The sequence below is a fragment of the Carassius carassius genome, chromosome 15, assembly GCF_963082965.1.
Source record: "Carassius carassius chromosome 15, fCarCar2.1, whole genome shotgun sequence".
In the NCBI taxonomy this organism is placed as follows: Eukaryota; Metazoa; Chordata; class Actinopteri; order Cypriniformes; family Cyprinidae; genus Carassius; species Carassius carassius.
The window spans coordinates 33,604,528-33,624,968 of record NC_081769.1 but is presented as its reverse complement, the minus strand read 5'-3'; the positions used below and the strand labels follow the sequence as shown (position 1 = coordinate 33,624,968).

Genomic DNA, 20,441 nt, shown 5'->3' with positions numbered 1-20,441 from the left:
GCGACTTACAGTGCATTCAGGATATAGCCTACAGTACATTTTTACCAGTATGTGTGTTCGCTGGAAATCGAACCCACACACTTTTGTGCTGCTAATGCAATAACCACAGGAACAGAAGTACAAGTCATGTACCAAACTGTTGCTATAAAATTAGAAACACACAATTCCCTAAAATTTCATTATATGCACTGAAATAAATGATTAATTAAATTTATAAACTTTTATTTGAAGGTAAGTGTAATGAGTCCACTGAAAGCAAGTTTAGTGAGAACCCAAGTGCAGTTTATTTATTGTGATCCAAACAATAAACAAAGACTTGACTAGACATGAACAGATTTGAGCAAAACAGACTTGACATGGCATGAACAGACTAGACTCACCAACAGCAGGATTTCTTGGAGGTTTGATGTCTGCCTAATGATGTGGGGTATTTAGATAATGATGTAGTATCATTTGTATGTATATTTCAATTTGAAATGTTACTGAATTCCAGGAATTAATATTTATATATATTTTTCTTAAAGTCCTATTTGGGCAGGATTAGTTGGAGTAATGTAATTTTACAACAATATGTCTGTAATATTAATAGCCAATTTGCACGGGATAAGAAATCTCATTAAAAATACCAGAAGTGGGAGGAGTAACTTGATTTACGCACACCACCACAACCTTTCTGTCGTCAGTGATCCTATTGACAGGAAATATTTCATATATTTCATGCGATATCAGGAAACGATGTGGCACACCACACTGCTTCCTGTGCATGGGCTACTACATTGTTTCCTGATAGGCCCCCAGTATTATAGAGCCAACAGTATATTTCATTGTACACATGGGGTACTTTTTTTACTTAAACCCATCTTGAGCGTTTGCTGCTAAAAAGCTCAATTTTTAGTTTCATCTTTCCATAAAACACAGTCCTGCTTGAGGTTCCCGTGTGTCTCTGGATGTCCAATGCTTTAGCTCTGTTCTTAAAGCCACTTTCTAATTTATGAAGTTCAGCAATCTTTTGCTGCACATCAGAACTATATTCTTTGATCTTACTCATACTGATCAATGATTAAGGAAATTTGGACTTTGTGTTCCTCATATTTACGTTCCTGTGAAACAGGAAGTCATGGCTGGATACGTTCATGCTCCTAGTCACCCTGGTGTGCTAAAAATGCAAATATTAAATATACTTCAGAGATAATCATAAGAATATCTAGGGGTACCAATAATTGTGGCCATTGTGTATAAGAAAGATCAAATGGATAAACAGTGCAGACTTATTTTCACAGCCTTCTTTGATCATATTTATCAAGGGTATGAATAATTTTGAGCACAACTGTATATATATACTGTACTTGACAGGCCCCCTTCATACATTATCACGGGCCAAATATTGAGCAAGGGCCTAGCTTTTCTTTTGACACACACACACACACACACACACACACACACACACACACACACACACACTCATGCCCGCACGCGCACACACACGCGCACACACACACACACACACAGACACACTCATGCCCGCACGCACACAAACAAGCACACACTCACACAAACTCACAAAAACACAAACTCACATACACACACACACACACACACACAAACAAAATCAAACACACACACACACACACACACACACACACACACACACACACAAACTCATGCAAACAAAAACACACAAACGCACACTTGCACAAACAAACACACAAACATACTCACAAAAAACTACATTGTGGTTCGACATTATGTGTCAAATGTAACATAAAAAAGTTAAGCAACAAAGGCAAAGAAACATTGTTTATGTTTTAGTTCAATTATATTTTCCATACCAAGATAAATCAATATTTCTCTCAATTTTAGGTGCAAACCTCTCAAAACAACTGAAAAACAACCAATAATGGATTGCAAAAGAACACGCACACACAGAAAGTTTTTAAACAATATGTATTCTACATCTTTGTACCAACATCTGCAGAGATACAATATAAATACAATTCTGTACATTTTATAATATTGTAAATACTATGTTCATACATTTTATGTACAGCTCCTTGTCAAGGAGAGCAGCTGTTTTCTTTTAAGTAAGGTCTTGGGTTTTCATTTTACCATCTCCATTGACAGCAATAGTATTCACTTCTTATGAGATCCACAGTTCTTCAGGTAAAACGGAGCAATAACGACAGCACTGGTCATGGCACTAAACATACTAGCATTATTCAGGCTATGTCCCAATTTCCCCGATATTGCCCATCTCCCATTTATACCTATAAAAAACACTAATATTGACTTTAGTATCACAAACTAATAAAATCTTACTCGATGGTCAAACACACCTGGATTTAAATGCTCGAAAGCGTCATTATTAGGCAGGTGAACCTAGAAGTCGACTATCTAAAAAGACCCTGTTCATGAACAGGGCTTGTGTCAGTAATTTAGGGCGCCTATGGTCTATAGCCAATATGAAGCAGACCGGGATATCTACGTTTAACTATAACACTCCCTAACGACAAGGGTCTGATAAAGAAAACAAGGTGCTCTCTGCATTAGGTGACCTCAGTTCCGTCAACCTCCTGAGAAGCGTCAAATCAGTATTTGAGAATGCATAAAAGTCTGTGCATTACGTAACTTAATGTGCATCCAGGATAAGTTACTCCAGTGCAAGCGTACAGAAAGCTCTGTTAATAGAAATAAAGGCAGTCCTTCAACAGTTAAAGAACTCAACAAGCCAGTGACACAACAGAGTACGAGCAACTGGATTGCCGTCCAATCAAAATACCATTAAATCTACTCTTTCTACAAATTTGAAGTTCTGATGGGCATGTGGCCTTTCAACCAGAAATATGGCACTTAGCATAAATCAGTCAAACACATATACATAAAACACAAGCATGAAACACATTGCCAAAGTAATCTACGTAAGAAGCTTGCACAGCAGATTTGAAAGGCTATGTCTTTGGTAATACCTGATAAAATCACGCAAACAAAAAGGTCATAAACAGTAGTACATTCTTACCTAGAACACACATCCAAATCTCAAACTCACTCAAAGTAGTGTTAGGCAATGTTCGATTAATACATTTAGTAATATAAGAAGTGGTAACGAAGAAGGATGTTAGTATTACAGCTATACATGATATATAAAACAAGTTTGTGCAACTGTGCAACTCTCGACATTCAAAGATGATACTGAAATAGGTCTATAATTTCAACAAGACCACAGGAAGGGTTTATTGCCATGGAATCAGGGAAACCAACAAATCTGTAACGAATCAGAAGGATGGATTCTGTTAGCACTTGGTTTGTTCAGGTGGTGGCTGGTGCTGGTGTCGAAGAGATCATCTACCAACTATTGGGTCACTGTCCTGTTCCTACAGGTTGAGGTTCGGTGTCTATGGACGGAGGCCCTCGAGTCAAACTGGATGGCTTCACGAAGACACCATGACCTGTGGCACAACGGAAGTACACCCTTCCTTGGACCGTACCATTGTGCTTGCCTTTAGAAGGACAAGAAAGGTCTAAGGTTACAAGGAGCTGAGTTTAGATTCAGCAACAAAGAGCAAGAAAGGGAAGGGTTCACTTACCTACAGCAAGGTCCAGCTCTAGTCCCACCCAGATGCCTTTGGCAAACTCTACCCCTCCAACGTAATGCACCGTCCCACTCCGTTTGCCCACCCAAACTTGCTCACCGGGGGCCATCCAGTCCGGCAACTGAGCAACTGGTCCATTCTCATCCTCACTAGAATCTACCGAAGGATCTGCATTCTCAAAGAACTCAAGTCCTTGAGTTGCTTTCAGCTGTGGCTTGGCATAAGGTACTGGGATACTGGGAGACTCTTTACCATTGTGTAGATAGAACTGGGGTGGGGGATCCATGCCTTGGGTTTTGGCTTGGGGAATCGAGTCTGCCTTCGATCGGATGCTAGGGGGAACGGATGCCTCCTTGGATCTGATGCTACCAAGGTTGTCTCTTACGCCATGACCTACACCCTTAAAGTCTGGGGGAACGGATTCCTCATTCGATTCGATGTTACCAAAACCTTCTCTTATGCCATGTGCTACACCCTTAAAGTCTGGGGGAACAGATTCCTCATTCGATCTGATGCTACCAAGGTTGTCTCTTATGCAATGACCTACACCCTTAAAGTCTGGGGGAACGGATTCCTCCTTGGATCCGATGCTACCAAGGTTGTCTCTTACGCCATGACCTACACCCTTAAAGTCTGGAGGAACGGATTCCTTCTTCGATCCAATGTTACCAAAATCTTCTCTTATGCCATCATCTGCACCCTTGAAATCTGTGGGAATCGATTCTGCCTTCCATGCAATGTTACCATGGTCCTCTTCCCCTACACCATCATCTGCACCCTTAAAGTCTGTGAACTCTTGACTGACACTCAGGATACACTTGCGGGGAAGCCGAGGAGAACACTCCAGGTCAGTGCACTGACGGGAACAGGGCTGAGCAGGAATGTTCTGGGCAGGACCGGATCCCGAGGAACCTCTGGTAGGATGCAACCCTCTTCCGTGCAATGCTTCCTGAGGGTCTGGAGGTTCTTTAATGTTGAGCTGGTCGCAGCTATCACTGCCACTGAAGAGCACGTCGGACAGCGTGGCGTTTGAGGCACTATGAGAGAAGTAGCCGCTTGTGCATGTGCTGGCTGTGGGACTACGGGACACTTCTTTTTCCACAGCCCGTGTCCCTGTTAATACCCCGATCCCTGATGCCATCTCCCCCTGCACACACATAGGCCCCTCTTGGGTCTCAAGGCTGGCATTGTACACCTCAAAGTTGGCAAAATCCTCTGGGATGTAAGGCTTGAAGTTTTGCAGCTCCAGAGACCCAAAGCCTGGGTTGCTGGAATGCGTGAAGGCTGAATCCATGTAAGGATCCTCCTCCTCTGAATCCTGATAAATCATCAACAACCAGACAGGAAACAAACATCAAAGCAGTGATCAGGAGGGGACTCTATCACTCCTTTTTTAATGAATCCATGAAGCACATCTGCTACTTTATTTAGTCTTTTTGTCCACATGGTGGATCTACACTGGAAGCATTGAAGCAACATATCAGCTAAGAATTTGTAACTAGCAGTGTAATATGTGTAGTGCTGGAGTCAGTGAGTTAAATGCAAGCTGAGGGATTCATGCAGTTATTCATCAATAAAATGAAGGTGATGGAATGCAATGAGATGCAAATGGTGCTAAGATGATGATAAGGCAGCATCATAAGTTTCATTTAATCAGAAACCGTTTTAAAAAGGATGAAATACAGAAAGTCAACTGAACAATTGTTTGTGTATGTACTGTATGTAATGAATTTATTTATGAGAAGGAATATTTAAAATTATGTTTAAGCTAATATCAAGGAATCAGATATGTGGTATGCTGCCAATTTCAAATTTTATTGGAAAGGTATAAAATGTAAAAAATATATACAACATAGACAGGCTAAAAATGATTTTCCATGGTAATCGACAGTTTGAACAGGGCCCTTCCTAGTACTATCTAGTATGCAACATGCATGTGTTGACTTACAGCAGCATGCGGCCGTGTGTGAGTGAGGTCAGTGCTCAGCCTGGGCTGTCTGTGATTGGCCGAGCTGCTGATGATATCACCGTGGCCCTCGCTCTGCGCCCTGGGTCTAGACCAGGGGCCGCCAGGAGCCGCAAACCAATGCATGCTCTGCAATCAGGGCACAACAGAACACTTCTAATAGGCCATGCATTACAGCCAATGGGTTACACACATTATCATGCATGATGCACACAAGTGAACATGCACACAGCCACAGATTCAGCGCTTTTAAAGGAACAGTTCACATTAAAAATCAAGTTCATGTTGTTCTGATGTTCCTCATAGTATTTTCTTCCACTGAACACAACATCATATGTTTTGTACAAAGTCAAAGCTGCTCTTTTACATAGAATGCTATTTACTATATAGTTTTTGTCAGGGTGTATTATTATTAATCAAAACTAAAACTATTGATATATTACATTAATAAATTACTAACTAAATTCCAATGAAAACTAAAATGAACCAAATCTAAAAATAAATTAGACCTAAATATGATAATAAAAAAACTAATAAATATGACAAAAGCACATAAAAAATAGTTAAAATTTACCCACATCTTTAAAAAGGGGCAAGGAATTTTTTTTACTCTTTTTACTTATATAACATTTTAAATGTATCAAATCAAAATTTTAAAATGAATAAATAAACAAAGATAAAGAGAAGTAATTTTTTTAGGTGAACTATTCTTTTAATCTCATTTCTGGTTAACAGGTTCTGTATCATATACAGGTGAGTCTGAATAAATCTGTAATAAATAAATGAATACACGATCTGTGGGTGTAGAAATGGACAGGCTTGAGGGACTGAGGCATGCTGGGAACAAGGTCCAAAATTAACCAATATCAGAAGAATCCACAAGCAAAAATTCACAGGCAATACATATTCCTCAAAAAATTTTCAGGTTGATTTGTATGCCTTTGATTTGAACTGAATCAACATCACTAGTGAGATTCAGATGATGCTTCGTACAAAGCAGGTATCATTTTAGAGATCCTGATCAAATTACCAGCCAATTGGTGATTTTTATTTTGCATTTGGACCTTAATTTTGGACCCTGGCTGAAGGACAGCTTTCTCTGGGCTGAGAGACATTTAAAAACACTTAAAGACTGAGCCTGAATCAGTGTCAAATCATTAAATATGTGAGAATGTGGTGGATGGAAACATAAAATGAATGGTTTGTGAGAATGAAACACACAATGGGACCGAAGCATTGAGTGTGTATGTGTGTGCGCGCGTGTGTGTGTATCACCTCCTGTCCTAGCAGAGGCCGTGACTCCAGAGAACGCTTGACTTTGTTCTCCTCCTTCACTGGCAAGAGAGATTTGAGGAACTTGGGCGGCTGAGGAGACAGAACTTTGAACGGACTGGAGTTGAAGAACGTTGGACTCTCTGGTACCAATCCTGAGGAGATTATTTGCATGAAATTATGCATAACTGTGCCTAATGCACTACAAAGAATAACTTAAAAGCATTGACATGCAAAATTGGGAAATTTATGGTAAATGTAGCTTTTTTGCCAGGTTCACAATTTACCATGATTCTCTTTGTTTTTGACAGGCATGTCTTTTGACAGAGGACTGTTGAGTGAAGCTTCATGTATGTTGGATTCGGTGACGTCTGTGTGACCGTCGCAGTGAGTCTGTGGAAATAAAGTCAACGCTCAAGACAGAGACATTCACAACAAACACACTGTCTAGAGTAAGTGATCACTAACCTTTAAGTCCTCATCATCACATCCGATCCCGTCCGGTTTACAACAAGAGCTCTAAACAAATATATATTATAGTCCTGTTACACAATGCATGGTATTTTGTTTCTGTACACTAGTAAACGGTAGATCTGGTCTTACATGCTGGACGTTGGGCGTGCTGAGACTACGCCGTATGTGTCTTCCTTTAGCGGAGAGAGCTTCCTTCACCGTCACGGCCTGAATGAACACACAAAAAACCCCACTAAAAAACGTGTTCAACCGATAATCGGTTTTACTATCGGTTCGATCTTTCACAATATTTAAGTATTTTTCATAATTGGATAGTGTTTTGTAATATTGGATCCACCAATAAATGCCACCATCATGTGGTCACTTTGAGATTTGAGGTAAAGAATTAAAGTAATCATTATCGGTAAAAAAAAACCGAACAAAAAAAAGAAAAACAATATCGGTCAATCTCAACTAAACACTCCAGCAGAAATGGCAAATAGAAGTAAAATAATAAATATTGGATCTGCATATTGGTTATTGGCCACATAAACCTGCTAATAATCTGTAACTGTATCGGTTACAAACAAAAAAACATTATCACTCTATCTCTACTAAACGCTCCAGCAGAATCAACAGATAGAATTAAAACAATAAATATTAGAAACGTTGGTTCTATATATCGGTTATCAGCACATAGACATGCACATAATCTTCATCAGTATCAGTTTGTATATATATATATATATATATATATATATATACAGGTCCTTCTCAAAAAATTAGCATATTGTGATAAAGTTCATTATTTTCCATAATGTAATGATAAAAATTAAACTTTCATATATTTTAGATTCATTGCACACCAACTGAAATATTTCAGGTCTTTTATTGTTTTAATACTGATGATTTTGGCATACAGCTCATGAAAACCCAAAATGCCTGTCTCAAAAAATTAGCATATTTCATCCGACCAATAAAAGAAAAGTGTTTTTAATACAAAAAAAGTCAACCTTCAAATAATTATGTTCAGTTATGCACTCAATACTTGGTCGGGAATCCTTTTGCAGAAATGACTGCTTCAATGCGGCGTGGCATGGAGGCAATCAGCCTGTGGCACTGCTGAGGTGTTATGGAGGCCCAGGATGCTTCGATAGCGGCCTTAAGCTCATCCAGAGTGTTGGGTCTTGCGTCTCTCAACTTTCTCTTCACAATATCCCACAGATTCTCTATGGGGTTCAGGTCAGGAGAGTTGGCAGGCCAATTGAGCACAGTAATACCATGGTCAGTAAACCATTTACCAGTGGTTTTGGCACTGTGAGCAGGTGCCAGGTCGTGCTGAAAAACGAAATCTTCATCTCCATAAAGCTTTTCAGCAGATGGAAGCATGAAGTGCTCCAAAATCTCCTGATAACTAGCTGCATTGACCTTGCCCTTGATAAAACACAGTGGACCAACACCAGCAGCTGGAATGGCACCCCAGACCATCACTGACTGTGGGTACTTGACACTGGACTTCAGGTATTTTGGCATTTCCTTCTCCCCAGTCTTCCTCCAGACTCTGGCACCTTGATTTCCGAATGACATGCAAAATTTGTCCAAAAGTCCAGTGCTGCTTCTCTGTAGCCCAGGTCAGGCGCTTCTGCCGCTGTTTCTGGTTCAAAAGTGGCTTGACCTGGGGAATGCGGCACCTGTAGCCCATTTCCTGCACACGCCTGTGCACGGTGGCTCTGGATGTTTCTACTCCAGACTCAGTCCACTGCTTCCGCAGGTCCCCCAAGGTCTGGAATCGGTCCTTCTCCACAATCTTCCTCAGGGTCCGGTCACCTCTCCTCATTGTGCAGCGTTTTTTGCCACACTTTTTCCTTCCCACAGACTTCCCACTGAGGTGCCTTGATACAGCACTCTGGGAACAGCCTGTTCGTTCAGAAATTTCTTTCTGTGTCTTACCCTCTTGCTTGAGGGTGTCAATGATGGCCTTCTGGTCAGCAGTCTTACCCATGATTGCGGTTTTGAGTAATGAACCAGGCTGGGAGTTTTTAAAAGCCTCAGGAATCTTTTGCAGGTGTTTAGAGTTAATTGGTTGATTCAGATGATTAGGTAATAGCTCGTTTAGAGAACCTTTTCATGATATGCTAATTTTTTGAGATAGGAATTTTGGGTTTTCATGAGCTGTATGCCAAAATCATCAGTATTAAAACAATAAAAGACCTGAAATATTTCAGTTGGTGTGCAATGAATCTAAAATATATGAAAGTTTCATTTTTATCATTACATTATGGAAAATAATGAACTTTATCACAATATGCAAATTTTTTGAGAAGGACCTGTATATACAAAAAAAACTAAATAAATAATGGTTCTGCATATCGGTTATCGTGCACAAAATCATGCAAATAATCAGTATAAAAAAATAAATTAAAAAAACGATATCGGTCAAACTCTACTAAAAACTCCAGCAGAAACAGCAGATAATGAGAGACATCTGTCCTAAAGTGAAGCCAAACCTGCCGCAGTTTCTCCAGACACAGAATATTGTCCACCTCCAGCACTCCTCTGGTGTATTTCTCTATGTATGTCTCTCCATCGAGTGTCTCCTCGCTCTCTCCTCGCGCCGCCATCAAGGCCAGAGTCTCGCGCTCCTCCGGCTCTTCAGACGCCTGTTCATTAAGACAGCAGGTGTGTTATCAGTGCATTCAGAAATACATACATGATGAAGAAACAGTGTGAAGTTTGTACCTTTGGTATGTTGGACACGATCTCATACGTCACTCCACAGGAGTAGAGAACGTTCTTCAAAGACATCCGTCTCTTCAGGCTCTGAGTGAAACTCTACGAGACATCCGTCATGTATTTATTTTAACAAGATAACACTTTTTAAACAGTAAGATTTTTAATGTTTTTAAAGAATTCTCTTTTGCTCACCGAGTCTGACTTGATTTGATTAAGACATGTGCTGGTATTCGGTAATGTGATATATCATGATGATGAACATGCACAATATTGCTATCGTGGACACTTCAAAATACAGTGAATAATTATTGATTGTAATTTATTTTTGCATTTTAAAAATATTTTTGCCATAAACTGGTCAAAATGCACAAGTGCACTTTCACTCTCTGACAGCAGATGGCGCTGAACAGCAGAAATGCAGGCGTTACCCTGAAAACCCTGTAAATAAAGCAACTGCGCTACTTTCTAAACCGTGTTTAAATACGAAGACACTGACGACTGGAGTAATGATGCTGAAAATTCAGCTGCGCATCACAGAAATAAATTATGTTTTAAAATATATTTAAATAGAAAGCAGTTATTTTAAATAGTAAAAATATGTCACAATATTACACTTTTGCCAAACTTTGGATCAAATAGAAGCAGGCTTAGTAAGCAAAAGAGACTTCTTTAAAAACATTTATAATCTTATTGAATGATAGTGTACTTCAAATATAAAAATGAATAAAATAAGTAACAGTGTAATTAAATGTGAGAATTCTAATGGCAACTGAAAGGAGGGAAATCAGAGTTTCAGACACAGAGTTGATGTGATACAGCAGTGCACAATAATTATTGTTGTCATAAAGTACTTAAGATGTGAGTGTATGGAAACCTCCCAGTGTTTGCAGACCTGTTTGTTGTAGATGTTGACGGCGATCCTCTTGCGCAGCACCAGCTCCACAGATGCCGGGTGACTGAGCTGAACCGTGGCTTTCACGATCAGGTAGATCCGCTCGCTGGGGGCCGTGATCCGGTTCAGATGGATGGAGTCGTGGATGGAGGAATCCCAGGAACACACAGCCGACACCTGAGTGCAAGAGAAACCAAGACATCAGTCATATTTGAACATTATTAACACTTACACGCCAGTCATAATTCTCATTTCAGCTCAACTTACAACACACTCATAAATCAATACAGCAAAACCTTGGAGAGGCTTGATCTGACAAAATCTCCAGGTCACTTTTAAGAAATAAAATGAACAGAAAAAAGACAAGAAAACTCAATATGTATTATAAAGCATACAGTATATGCATAGATTAAGCTTATTTAGGACCATTATTTTTGTCAGTTCAACAACCTAAAATGATTATAATTTTTTTTATTCTCATGGTTTAATTTACTTAAATTAGCATTTCTATAATTTAATGTCCAAAAAATGAATGTATACATAAATTACAATAAAAAAACAAGTAAACTAAAAAGGAAAAGAGGAGGACGAAAAAAATATAATTTGTATAAAGCAAACTTTAGATCCATTATGATTTAATAATGGACAATAATAAGTCAACATTACAAAATCCCACATTTTGATTAATGTAATGCATCTAGACATATACCTTGGTTTTTTTATTTGTTGTTGTAATTTGGATTTCTCTCACTTGTTAATTTTATTAGATTAGCATTAATATAGTTTTTTGTCACCAAAAAATAATAACACTAAACAATAATACATATATAAACATGGGTCAAAGATGAAAAAGGGTGTAAGCATAAACACAATGAGTGTAACACTGCTTTAAATTGTTGTTGTTTTCCCATCCCAAAATACAAAAATATTCTCTTTCATTTAATTGCATAATTTAATTTTGTTTATGTTTTTCTGAGCAAAAAATAAATATCATACATTTTTCCCTGATTTACAGAAGAGATGCATTAAAATATCATTCAGTGTATTAATATTGTCAGGCATATTTACAACAAAAATGAATTTATTACATATTAAAAGACTAATTACTTTCACCCCATATATTATTTTTTAAAATTTGCCACTATCCGAAGTTCTAACCATTTGTCAGTAAGAATTTTTTACTCCTTTAAAACAATCAAATTTAATATGCTTCTTTATTCTTTTATACATTTTAATATGCAGATGTCAGAAAAAGCACATTGTTTGAATTTTTACATAAATATTGCATTACACTTAATGACAATATAACATTATTTCAACCAAATTTTGACATTTTATTCCCCAAAAACTTCTTTGAAACCTTGAAATTAGAATTTTTTCGGACATGGACATAATGGACATAAAACGACTTTTTTAAATTTCTTTTGATGCGGGCATATATACATACACTATTATTTAAGTACCATCATGAATTATTTTTTCAAAGTAAGACATTTTATTCGAGACAACCCACAATCCCTAATTATCATGCCTGTAATGCATCCACACATCTGACTTGTCTTTTTGGTAATTTGCATTATTCACATTGGTTCATTTACATATGAGAAACCCTAACATATAAACCTCTGAAAGAGGACCATCATGAGCTCTGAGCCTGTTGAGTTATTTTAGCAGACAAACGTCAGTGTTATATGAACTGGTGTAACTCCGGTCACCTCGTCATGGCTGTGTCTGATGATGGGCAGGTAGAAGAACGGGCTGCCGTGCTCTTTGGGGAGGATTGAGTTAACACCGGCGGCGTGAGGACCGGTCAGCTGATCGCTCACCGTCAGGTTATCAGCTGCAAAACACACATTACAGATAAATTATCCCTCACAAGCAAACCAGCCTAAATCACTGATCTGACAGGGTCATGCAAACCAGGAAAGCCTTCAGCCCTCTAACCCTAAAGATCTATATATCTCACCATTCAGATCCAGGAACAGCACAGGAATATGAGCCTCCATGCCAGCAGGGGGAACCCTTGAGCAATAACAACACAAGACAAATTACTTCAATTAATTTTAGTGCCGATAAACTTAAGTGGTTACTCCACCCCAAAATACTTTCTAAAGTACACCCATGTCGTTCCAAACCCGTAAAAGCTCAGTTCGTCATCGGAACACAGTTTAAGATAGTTTGAATCAAAACCTGGAGGGTTGAGACTGTACCATAGACTGCCAAGTAAATAACAGTGTCAAGGTTCAGAAAAGGAATGAAATTCGTCATCATATGGGTTACATGAAGCGACTGAAAGAATTTTTGTAAGCTGAGAAAACTAAAATAACGACTTTATTCAATAATTCCTTTTCTGGACCTTGACACTGTTATTATTTACTTGGCAGTCTATGGGACAGTCTCAAGCCTCCAGGTTTTCATCCAAAATATCTTAAGTTCTGTTCCGAAGACGAACTGGGCTCTTACAGTTAAATCTTCATTTTTAGGGTGGAGTATCCCCTGCAATTTGGATTTTGTTTGCTCCCTCAGATTCCAGATTTTCAAATAGTTGCATCTCAGACAAATATTGTTCTCCTAACAAACCATACATCAATGGAGAGATTCTTTATTCAACTTTCAGATGATGCATAAACTTGCATAAAATTTGAACAGATGCATACATTTAAAAACTGGACCTTATGACTGGTTTTGTGGTCCTGGGTCACATATGTCCCTGTCTTCTAAAGCTGCTAAGATTGAGCAGGACTGGTCTACACTGGTCTCCAGTGGTTCAGTTCTCACCAGTTCGCCGGGGCCCCCGGGAGCCCGCTGCCAGGGGCCGGAACCAGCACGGCGTTCCTCTCCTCCGTCAGACCGACCCACTGCTCCACCAGCCGAGCCTCTCGTTCCACGTCCTCCTCGCACTTCTCTGGAGATCACAGGCAAATCACATCACATGTGCCAACATCTTACTCAATCAAAAGCACAAAAATGTTGGGGATATCTGCTCTTTGTGATCTTAGACGATACATCTCACATATTGATATTTAGAATTTGAACTGCTTCCTTCAAGCAGATGATATCGAGTGCCCAAGTGGAAGACTGTTAGAGCTTCTAGATCTTTTGCTTCTAATGCAGTCTTGATTGTAAATGATTATTTGAAACATAAAGGTAAAGGCGTACCATGAGGTGCACAATATATTGAACAAATGGTGCACTGTTGTGGTTGCACTTCTTGTGATGTTTTTGTTCTATCGGTTTTCGTCATGATGTCTTATACATTTTTTCTGTTTGTGAGGTTGATGCTGTATTAATTGCTCTGTGAAGGGACAAATAAAGAGATTACTACACCGACCTGACTTATTGATGATCTTCTTGATCTGCTCCTCCAGATACTCTCTGCGTTTGATGAGGGCTTCAGACCAGCGCTCCCGGACACAGTTCAGATCCTCCTCCTGCAGAACCACATACAGAGCTCAGATTCGCTGCCGTCAGTGGACACTTAAGGCTCGTTTGAGACAGAAAAAACATCAAAAATTTAAAGAATCTGAAGATCCCATCTGAAGTCGATCGCACTGATATATCCACCTCACAACGTGTCTACAATAAACATATTTTTACAATTTGGCGTGGTGCCAAATATCTACAATATCTTGTAATTGCTTTTTTTATGCCTAATTATATAAAAACTGAGATAAATATATGGAATATCCTCAGAAGGCTGAGAAATATGGACCAATATAAACTTTTGGTATATTAAATAATATTATTATTATAGATAAATACTGAGGAATATATTGAATATCACATTTAAAAAAAGAAAAAGTTTTATTTACATAATATTGTAATATATTATATAACATATTAATATACAAATTAAGTCACACTGCATAAAATACATAAAATTATTATACAAAATGTTTATTTTTATTTATTATTTTTAACAAAATAATATACATATAATATAGAATAATACAGAATTTTTTAAAATATTTTCATTTATATAACAATCCAGGAAATATTAAAAATTAAAAAGTTGAATATAAAACTTTTTAATTTTTAATGTTCTATATTTTTTAGCATTTTGATTATATATATATATATATATATATATATATATATATATATATATATATATATATGGTTTAAGTTAAAAATGGTGATCATCTCTGTCTGAACCAGTCAAAAGACATGATCACGAAACTAGTCTAATGACAGGATCTTTAAATAATAAAAAACCAAACCATAATATGCTATAAATTATATGAAATATTATTTATTATGTTTTGTAATTTTAAAGCATGCAGAATGTGTTTTTTTCTTGTTTTTATCATCTTTTTTTCATCTTTTGTAAGCAGTTTTGTATGTGTTACATTAGTATGCACACTGCCAATAATAAAATAGATTTCAGTGTAATCCAGTGTAGACATGGTGTCAGGAGCAGATTTGGAGCCAAGCATCAAGGTTTGATACTTACACAACATCATAATAAACACAAAGATGAATGACTGAATAAATGCATATTAAATCCAGCATGGCGTTTTCAGACAGATTAAGTGCTTATACTGTATGCAGCTCCATCTAGAGCAGCTCAAATGCACGTAAACATGCAGAATCATGCAGCCATGCACTGATCATGTGACCGGTGAAGACAGCAGTGTGTTAGTGCAGGAATCTCTCAGTGAAATTATAATATCAGCCTCATTAATGGACGATCATGATCTTAATTTCATCACACTTCTGTCTGAAGCACATGATCAGCAGAAGTCAGAATACCTGATAACTATCCATATCGGTGTCTTCCTCCCTCTGCTGGAGAGAATACAGCCTGTCACACACTCAGATCCACTGATGGACTCACATTCACACTCTAAACGCTTGTACATTTTACCGATAACAATAACAAAGTTGAACAAACCAATAACCGATAACCGATAAATCTACCGATAATGGATGCTGAATGAAAATTAAACACTGCAGAACGTTATTACAAAACAAAAAAAAATACTGAACCATGAAAATATGTAATTTACTTTAAATTAAATAAATATATAAAGTAATATTTATATATTAATTATACCTTAATCATTAATTTTCATTTAATTTGAATGTCACTTTATCTAAATTCTTTTTACTTCTTTTCTCCTTTTCTTTTCTTTTCCCTCTCTCTCTAGTCTTTGCATTTCTATTTTTATTTTAACTATGTCGTACTTCCATAAAAATTATTTAAAAAAAAGAAAACTTCTAACATTTTAAGTGAAGGATGTTGCAGATCTGTGTTATTTTAGTATCACTGAGATACTATTATAGTTTTTGTTAACATTTTCCATTAGATTTTATTTTTATATTTTATCATTTATGATTTTAGTTCAAATGTAAGTAATTTTGTATCATTAGTATAATTTATAATTTTATCGATAGTTTTTATGTTTTCGTTTATTTCATTCTACTTATTTTAGTTTTGAACTAAAATGAAAATGACGAATATTACATTGGGAACTAGTTAAAAAAACAAGTTTACGTTTTCTATATTTTATTCAATTAATGAGATACTATTGTATTTTATATTAATAGTTTGAAAAAAGGAATAAAATTTATATCTTTTGTTTGTGTTTTAAATTTTATTAAGATTTAAGTAATGTTTTTAAAATATGTCTACATAGTTTTTTTAGTTATTTTAGAACATGAAGCTAAACTGAATGAAAATGAGAAGTGTTTCCTTGGGAACTAATTAAAATGCACTTAAGTTAATATATATATGATATATATATATATATATGGATTTTTTTTTTCAGTATTTTAATGGTGTTCATTTTAACCCTCATTTCAGTTAATGTTTGTATTATTTGAAGTACTGAAAATGTTTTCTTCTGGTCTAAATGTTCTGCCGTGTGTGTTGTGTTTTTGTCGGTCTCACTGACCTGATAGCTGTCCAGAGGTCTCTGTAGTTTGGTGGATCGAGCAGAAACGCAGCCGATGGAGACGGAAAGCATGGCCTCCACCAGCAGTGGAAGTGTCCCCGAGTGCTGGACCGGCCGGACGCTCACCTGCAGCCTCCGTGAGTGACCCTGAACACACACACACACACAGACGCTCATGCTCCTGAATATCAGCAGCTCTCATTAATAAATGCAGACTGCAGTCGCACCTGGCGCAGCTGAAACACTCCTCCAGTGCTGTCGTCTCTGCTCGGATGAAGCTCTACAGACGAATACTCGCCCTGTTCATTCAGCTCCTGTATGGAGACCCACAACTCGATCTGACGCGACACTTCACTCCACCTGTCACACACACACACAAATTTACTATTTAAATTTTACTACTACTATTTAAATATACACACATTCACACTATTCAAATATGAATTCTGCATGTCTCTGTGTTGATGAATGGCACGAACATGGGGTTTGTTAACTATTCGTACTGAAGTGCAAGCGTGACGCTTGTAGTCATATTAATGTCTGCCCTCTCGCTAATTGAAGACATAAATATATGAACAACATCTTCAGAACTGCTCTGAAAGACACTTTATGACAGTAAAATTACTCTCAAATCATATACACACAGAAATGTAAAGGTATTCACAGCAACCCGTCAAAATAAAAGTTCGGTTTAACTTGAAGAAATTGTTGCAGAAATACATTACTACTGTTCAGCAGAATGTATATAATTGGCAACTACTACTTAATTTATAAAAACCTTATTTTTAAGGAATAATAATACAATGTTTCTTTAATGTTTAATTTTGAATCAGGTGTGTGAGAGCTGGGCTGGCGTTGTAAATACCTTTGTGACTCGTGTAAAATATATTACATGCATGCACAGTTTTGTTTTAAGGCAGCTTTAATCACCTTTTTGGTAACTTCATGACTTTACTGACCGCAACATCACACTTTGATATGAAAGGATACAGGTTACAGCACGCGCTAGTGCCTTTGAGCAAGCAATTGAAGAGCTCATTTATAACATGAAATAAAAAATGTAGTCAGAAACCCAAGTAAATTAGCCTACATTTAATTTTGTTTAGTTTTGCACCTGTCTCTGAGCGTCCGTCTCTTGGCCTGCAGTGCGTCCATCTCCAGCATGGACTGGCCGTTCCCAGCGTAGCGGTGACCCCAGACCTCGATGGCCAGAGCGCCATCTGAGATGAACTCCAGAAACTCCTCGGTCACATGCACCAGGAAATCCTGCCCACAGACACACAACGAAAGCAAATTGATTGATTTATCATTTAAGATCACATCAGCACACTCACGGCAAACTCACAAGTAATAAAATGTAAAATAATCATGGTAACAATATTCCAATGAGTTGTATACAATAATATTGTAAGAAAATAAACAAAAATAACAACAGAAATAACAATAGATGTTATATCAAAACTTCAATTGTAATATTTGATAAAAAGATTATTATGTATTATTTACATTTAAGCATTTAGCAGACGCTTTTATCCAAAGCGACTTACAGTGCATTCGTGCTAACACTTTTTACCTAACATGTGTTCCCTGGGAATCGAACCCACAACCTTGCAATGCCAACGCAATGCTCTACCACTTGAGCCACAGGAACACATATTTATTAATGATAATTATAAATAAAAACATATTAGGAATAACAAAAAATTATTATGTGATCTCTAGGAGCACTAGTAAACAGATAGATAAATAGTAAGTACATAGTCAAATTAATTAATTAAATGATGGAATAAAAAATAAATACAATAAAAATAAAAATAAATAGGAAATAATAGGAAATAAAAACAGGCACTAGTAATAATAACAATAAAAAAAACGGACATCAAACAGAAAATATAAAATTAAAACTATAAAAAGCAAATAGTATAGTTTTTACCTTGCAGTGATCAAAGCGCACAGTGAAGTGGGCGTCGGCCGTCTGTGAGGGGGGCGTGTCTGGGCTGACGATGGGCGGAGCCACAGCGGGCTCTGATTGTTCCCAGAAGGTGTACTGACAGAAGACGAAGTTGGAGAGGTTTAGAGGAAGACCAGATGCTTCTCTGATCCGCACCTGAGATGAAACACAACGCAAGCGCTGCAGTAAGTGTTTACCACAATACTAAACACTTCTCAAACTATTACAGATATGACCAGCAGATCAGATTTTTACTGTTTCAACTCAAATTTGATCATATTATTCACATTGTATATGCAAGAGTAATTATTTTCATTAAAACTTCACAATCAAATGACATTCATAAATTCAGTGTTACACAAAGAGTAGCATTAGTGATTAGTTTATTACAATCAACCTAATCTAACTAATGCTTTCCTTGGTGACATTTACATCAGCATTATTTGCACTAACAATGTTCAATTAACTATATATATATATTAGGGCCGGGACTCGATTAAAAAAAGAGGCTTTGTAATTAATTAATAGAAATTAATCGCATTTTAATCGCATATAAATATTTGACCTGAGAACAGTGAGAAGTAATTTTTTTTTCACATGGATTTATAGTATACCATTGAATAATGACTGGATACATAAGCTTAAGCAAAAAAATATTGTTTATTTTTGTTCAAGTCTAGCAGACCAGTGCAAATTTTGCCATTAAGTGTAGCAATAGCATATTTAGAAACAATTTAGAAATAGTACATTTCCAGTGAGCCAGGCCGTTGGTTATTTTTTCAGAAGTGGACTTAGTTACCCTGGTCCTTAAACCAGTCATCTGGTGGAGTGTGGGTTGGGTGTGGGTACTCGGGGTCGGGCTAACGTCCACGCTAGCTGCTATATGTTTTGCGTTAAGGTGATACTTGAGGCTCGATGTGCTGCGGTGATATGCAAATTCCTTGTGGCATAGCTTGCACACAACCATGCTCTTATCGACGCTTCTATCCGTTCGTTTTTTATAACAAAATTTCCCCTCCAAGGGGCCAACCAAAGCGGTCTCGTCTGCTTCTTCATTCATGTTCATTGTGGTTTGTTGTTGTCTGAAGTCATGAATGCTAGTTGGTGCTCCAGTATAATCGGTCCGCCGAAACTCATCCAGTGAGAAACGTTCCGCGGTGCAAAAATAAGTTATTGAAAATGCGGAATTTTTTTTGTGTAATTAATTAATCTTAATTAACGCGTTATTTTTTGTGTAATTAATTAATCTCAATTAACGCGTTAAAGTCCCGGCCCTAATATATATATATTAGGGCTGGACGATTATGGCCTAAAATCAAAACCTCGATTAATTGAACATTTTGCCTCGATTACGATTATTGAACGATTATTTTGTTTTCGGTTTTGTTTTTTTTGCCCTCATAGTTCACTGACAAGGTTTGTACTGTAAATATGATTGACTATCAGCAGTTATTTTATCTATGTTCGTAACATTTCTTACTAGGGTTGGGTATTGTTTGAATTTTATCGATTCTTATCGATTCCTAGTTTCGATTCCAATAAGATAAAAAATCCAATATAAAAAACATTGTCAAACATTTAGATGTCAAACATTTTTACAAAGCATTCTGTTGCAGCTGAATAACATGAGCAAAAATCAGCAGCCTACAAAACACTGCAAGAGGAATTTTGCCTGTGATTAAAAAAAAAA

The 20,441-nt window shown here is 37.1% G+C and overlaps 1 protein-coding gene and 1 long non-coding RNA gene across 6 annotated transcripts in view; one reads left to right on the top strand and one right to left on the bottom strand.

Moving 5' to 3' along the window:
• Positions 1 to 1,930: 1,930 nt before the first annotated feature.
• Positions 1,931 to 20,441, bottom strand: part of kif13a (kinesin family member 13A) — a 69,394-nt gene continuing 50,883 nt past the window's right edge. The window contains exons 22-40 of one of the 5 annotated variants that reach the window (XM_059568590.1): positions 18,734 to 18,907; positions 17,915 to 18,066; positions 17,028 to 17,160; positions 16,801 to 16,947; positions 15,656 to 15,691; positions 14,235 to 14,334; positions 13,682 to 13,808; positions 12,870 to 12,925; positions 12,619 to 12,743; positions 10,904 to 11,080; positions 10,018 to 10,110; positions 9,786 to 9,938; positions 7,429 to 7,506; positions 7,294 to 7,344; positions 7,113 to 7,218; positions 6,829 to 6,980; positions 5,536 to 5,682; positions 3,582 to 4,905; positions 1,931 to 3,494 (exon numbers count right to left, since the gene is read on the bottom strand). In XM_059568590.1, the coding sequence (XP_059424573.1) occupies positions 3,355 to 3,494; positions 3,582 to 4,905; positions 5,536 to 5,682; positions 6,829 to 6,980; positions 7,113 to 7,218; positions 7,294 to 7,344; positions 7,429 to 7,506; positions 9,786 to 9,938; positions 10,018 to 10,110; positions 10,904 to 11,080; positions 12,619 to 12,743; positions 12,870 to 12,925; positions 13,682 to 13,808; positions 14,235 to 14,334; positions 15,656 to 15,691; positions 16,801 to 16,947; positions 17,028 to 17,160; positions 17,915 to 18,066; positions 18,734 to 18,907 (3,471 nt within the window). In that variant the 3' untranslated portion in view covers positions 1,931 to 3,354. The remainder of the gene's footprint in view (positions 3,495 to 3,581; positions 4,906 to 5,535; positions 5,683 to 6,828; positions 6,981 to 7,112; positions 7,219 to 7,293; positions 7,345 to 7,428; positions 7,507 to 9,785; positions 9,939 to 10,017; positions 10,111 to 10,903; positions 11,081 to 12,618; positions 12,744 to 12,869; positions 12,926 to 13,681; positions 13,809 to 14,234; positions 14,335 to 15,655; positions 15,692 to 16,800; positions 16,948 to 17,027; positions 17,161 to 17,914; positions 18,067 to 18,733; positions 18,908 to 20,441) is intronic. The other 4 variants (XM_059568591.1, XM_059568593.1, XM_059568592.1 and 1 more) reach the window with 4 other exon arrangements.
• Positions 19,612 to 20,029, top strand: LOC132158960 (uncharacterized). The gene is made up of 2 exons (XR_009437728.1): positions 19,612 to 19,694; positions 19,853 to 20,029. It is a non-coding gene; the product is annotated as an uncharacterized LOC132158960 (long non-coding RNA).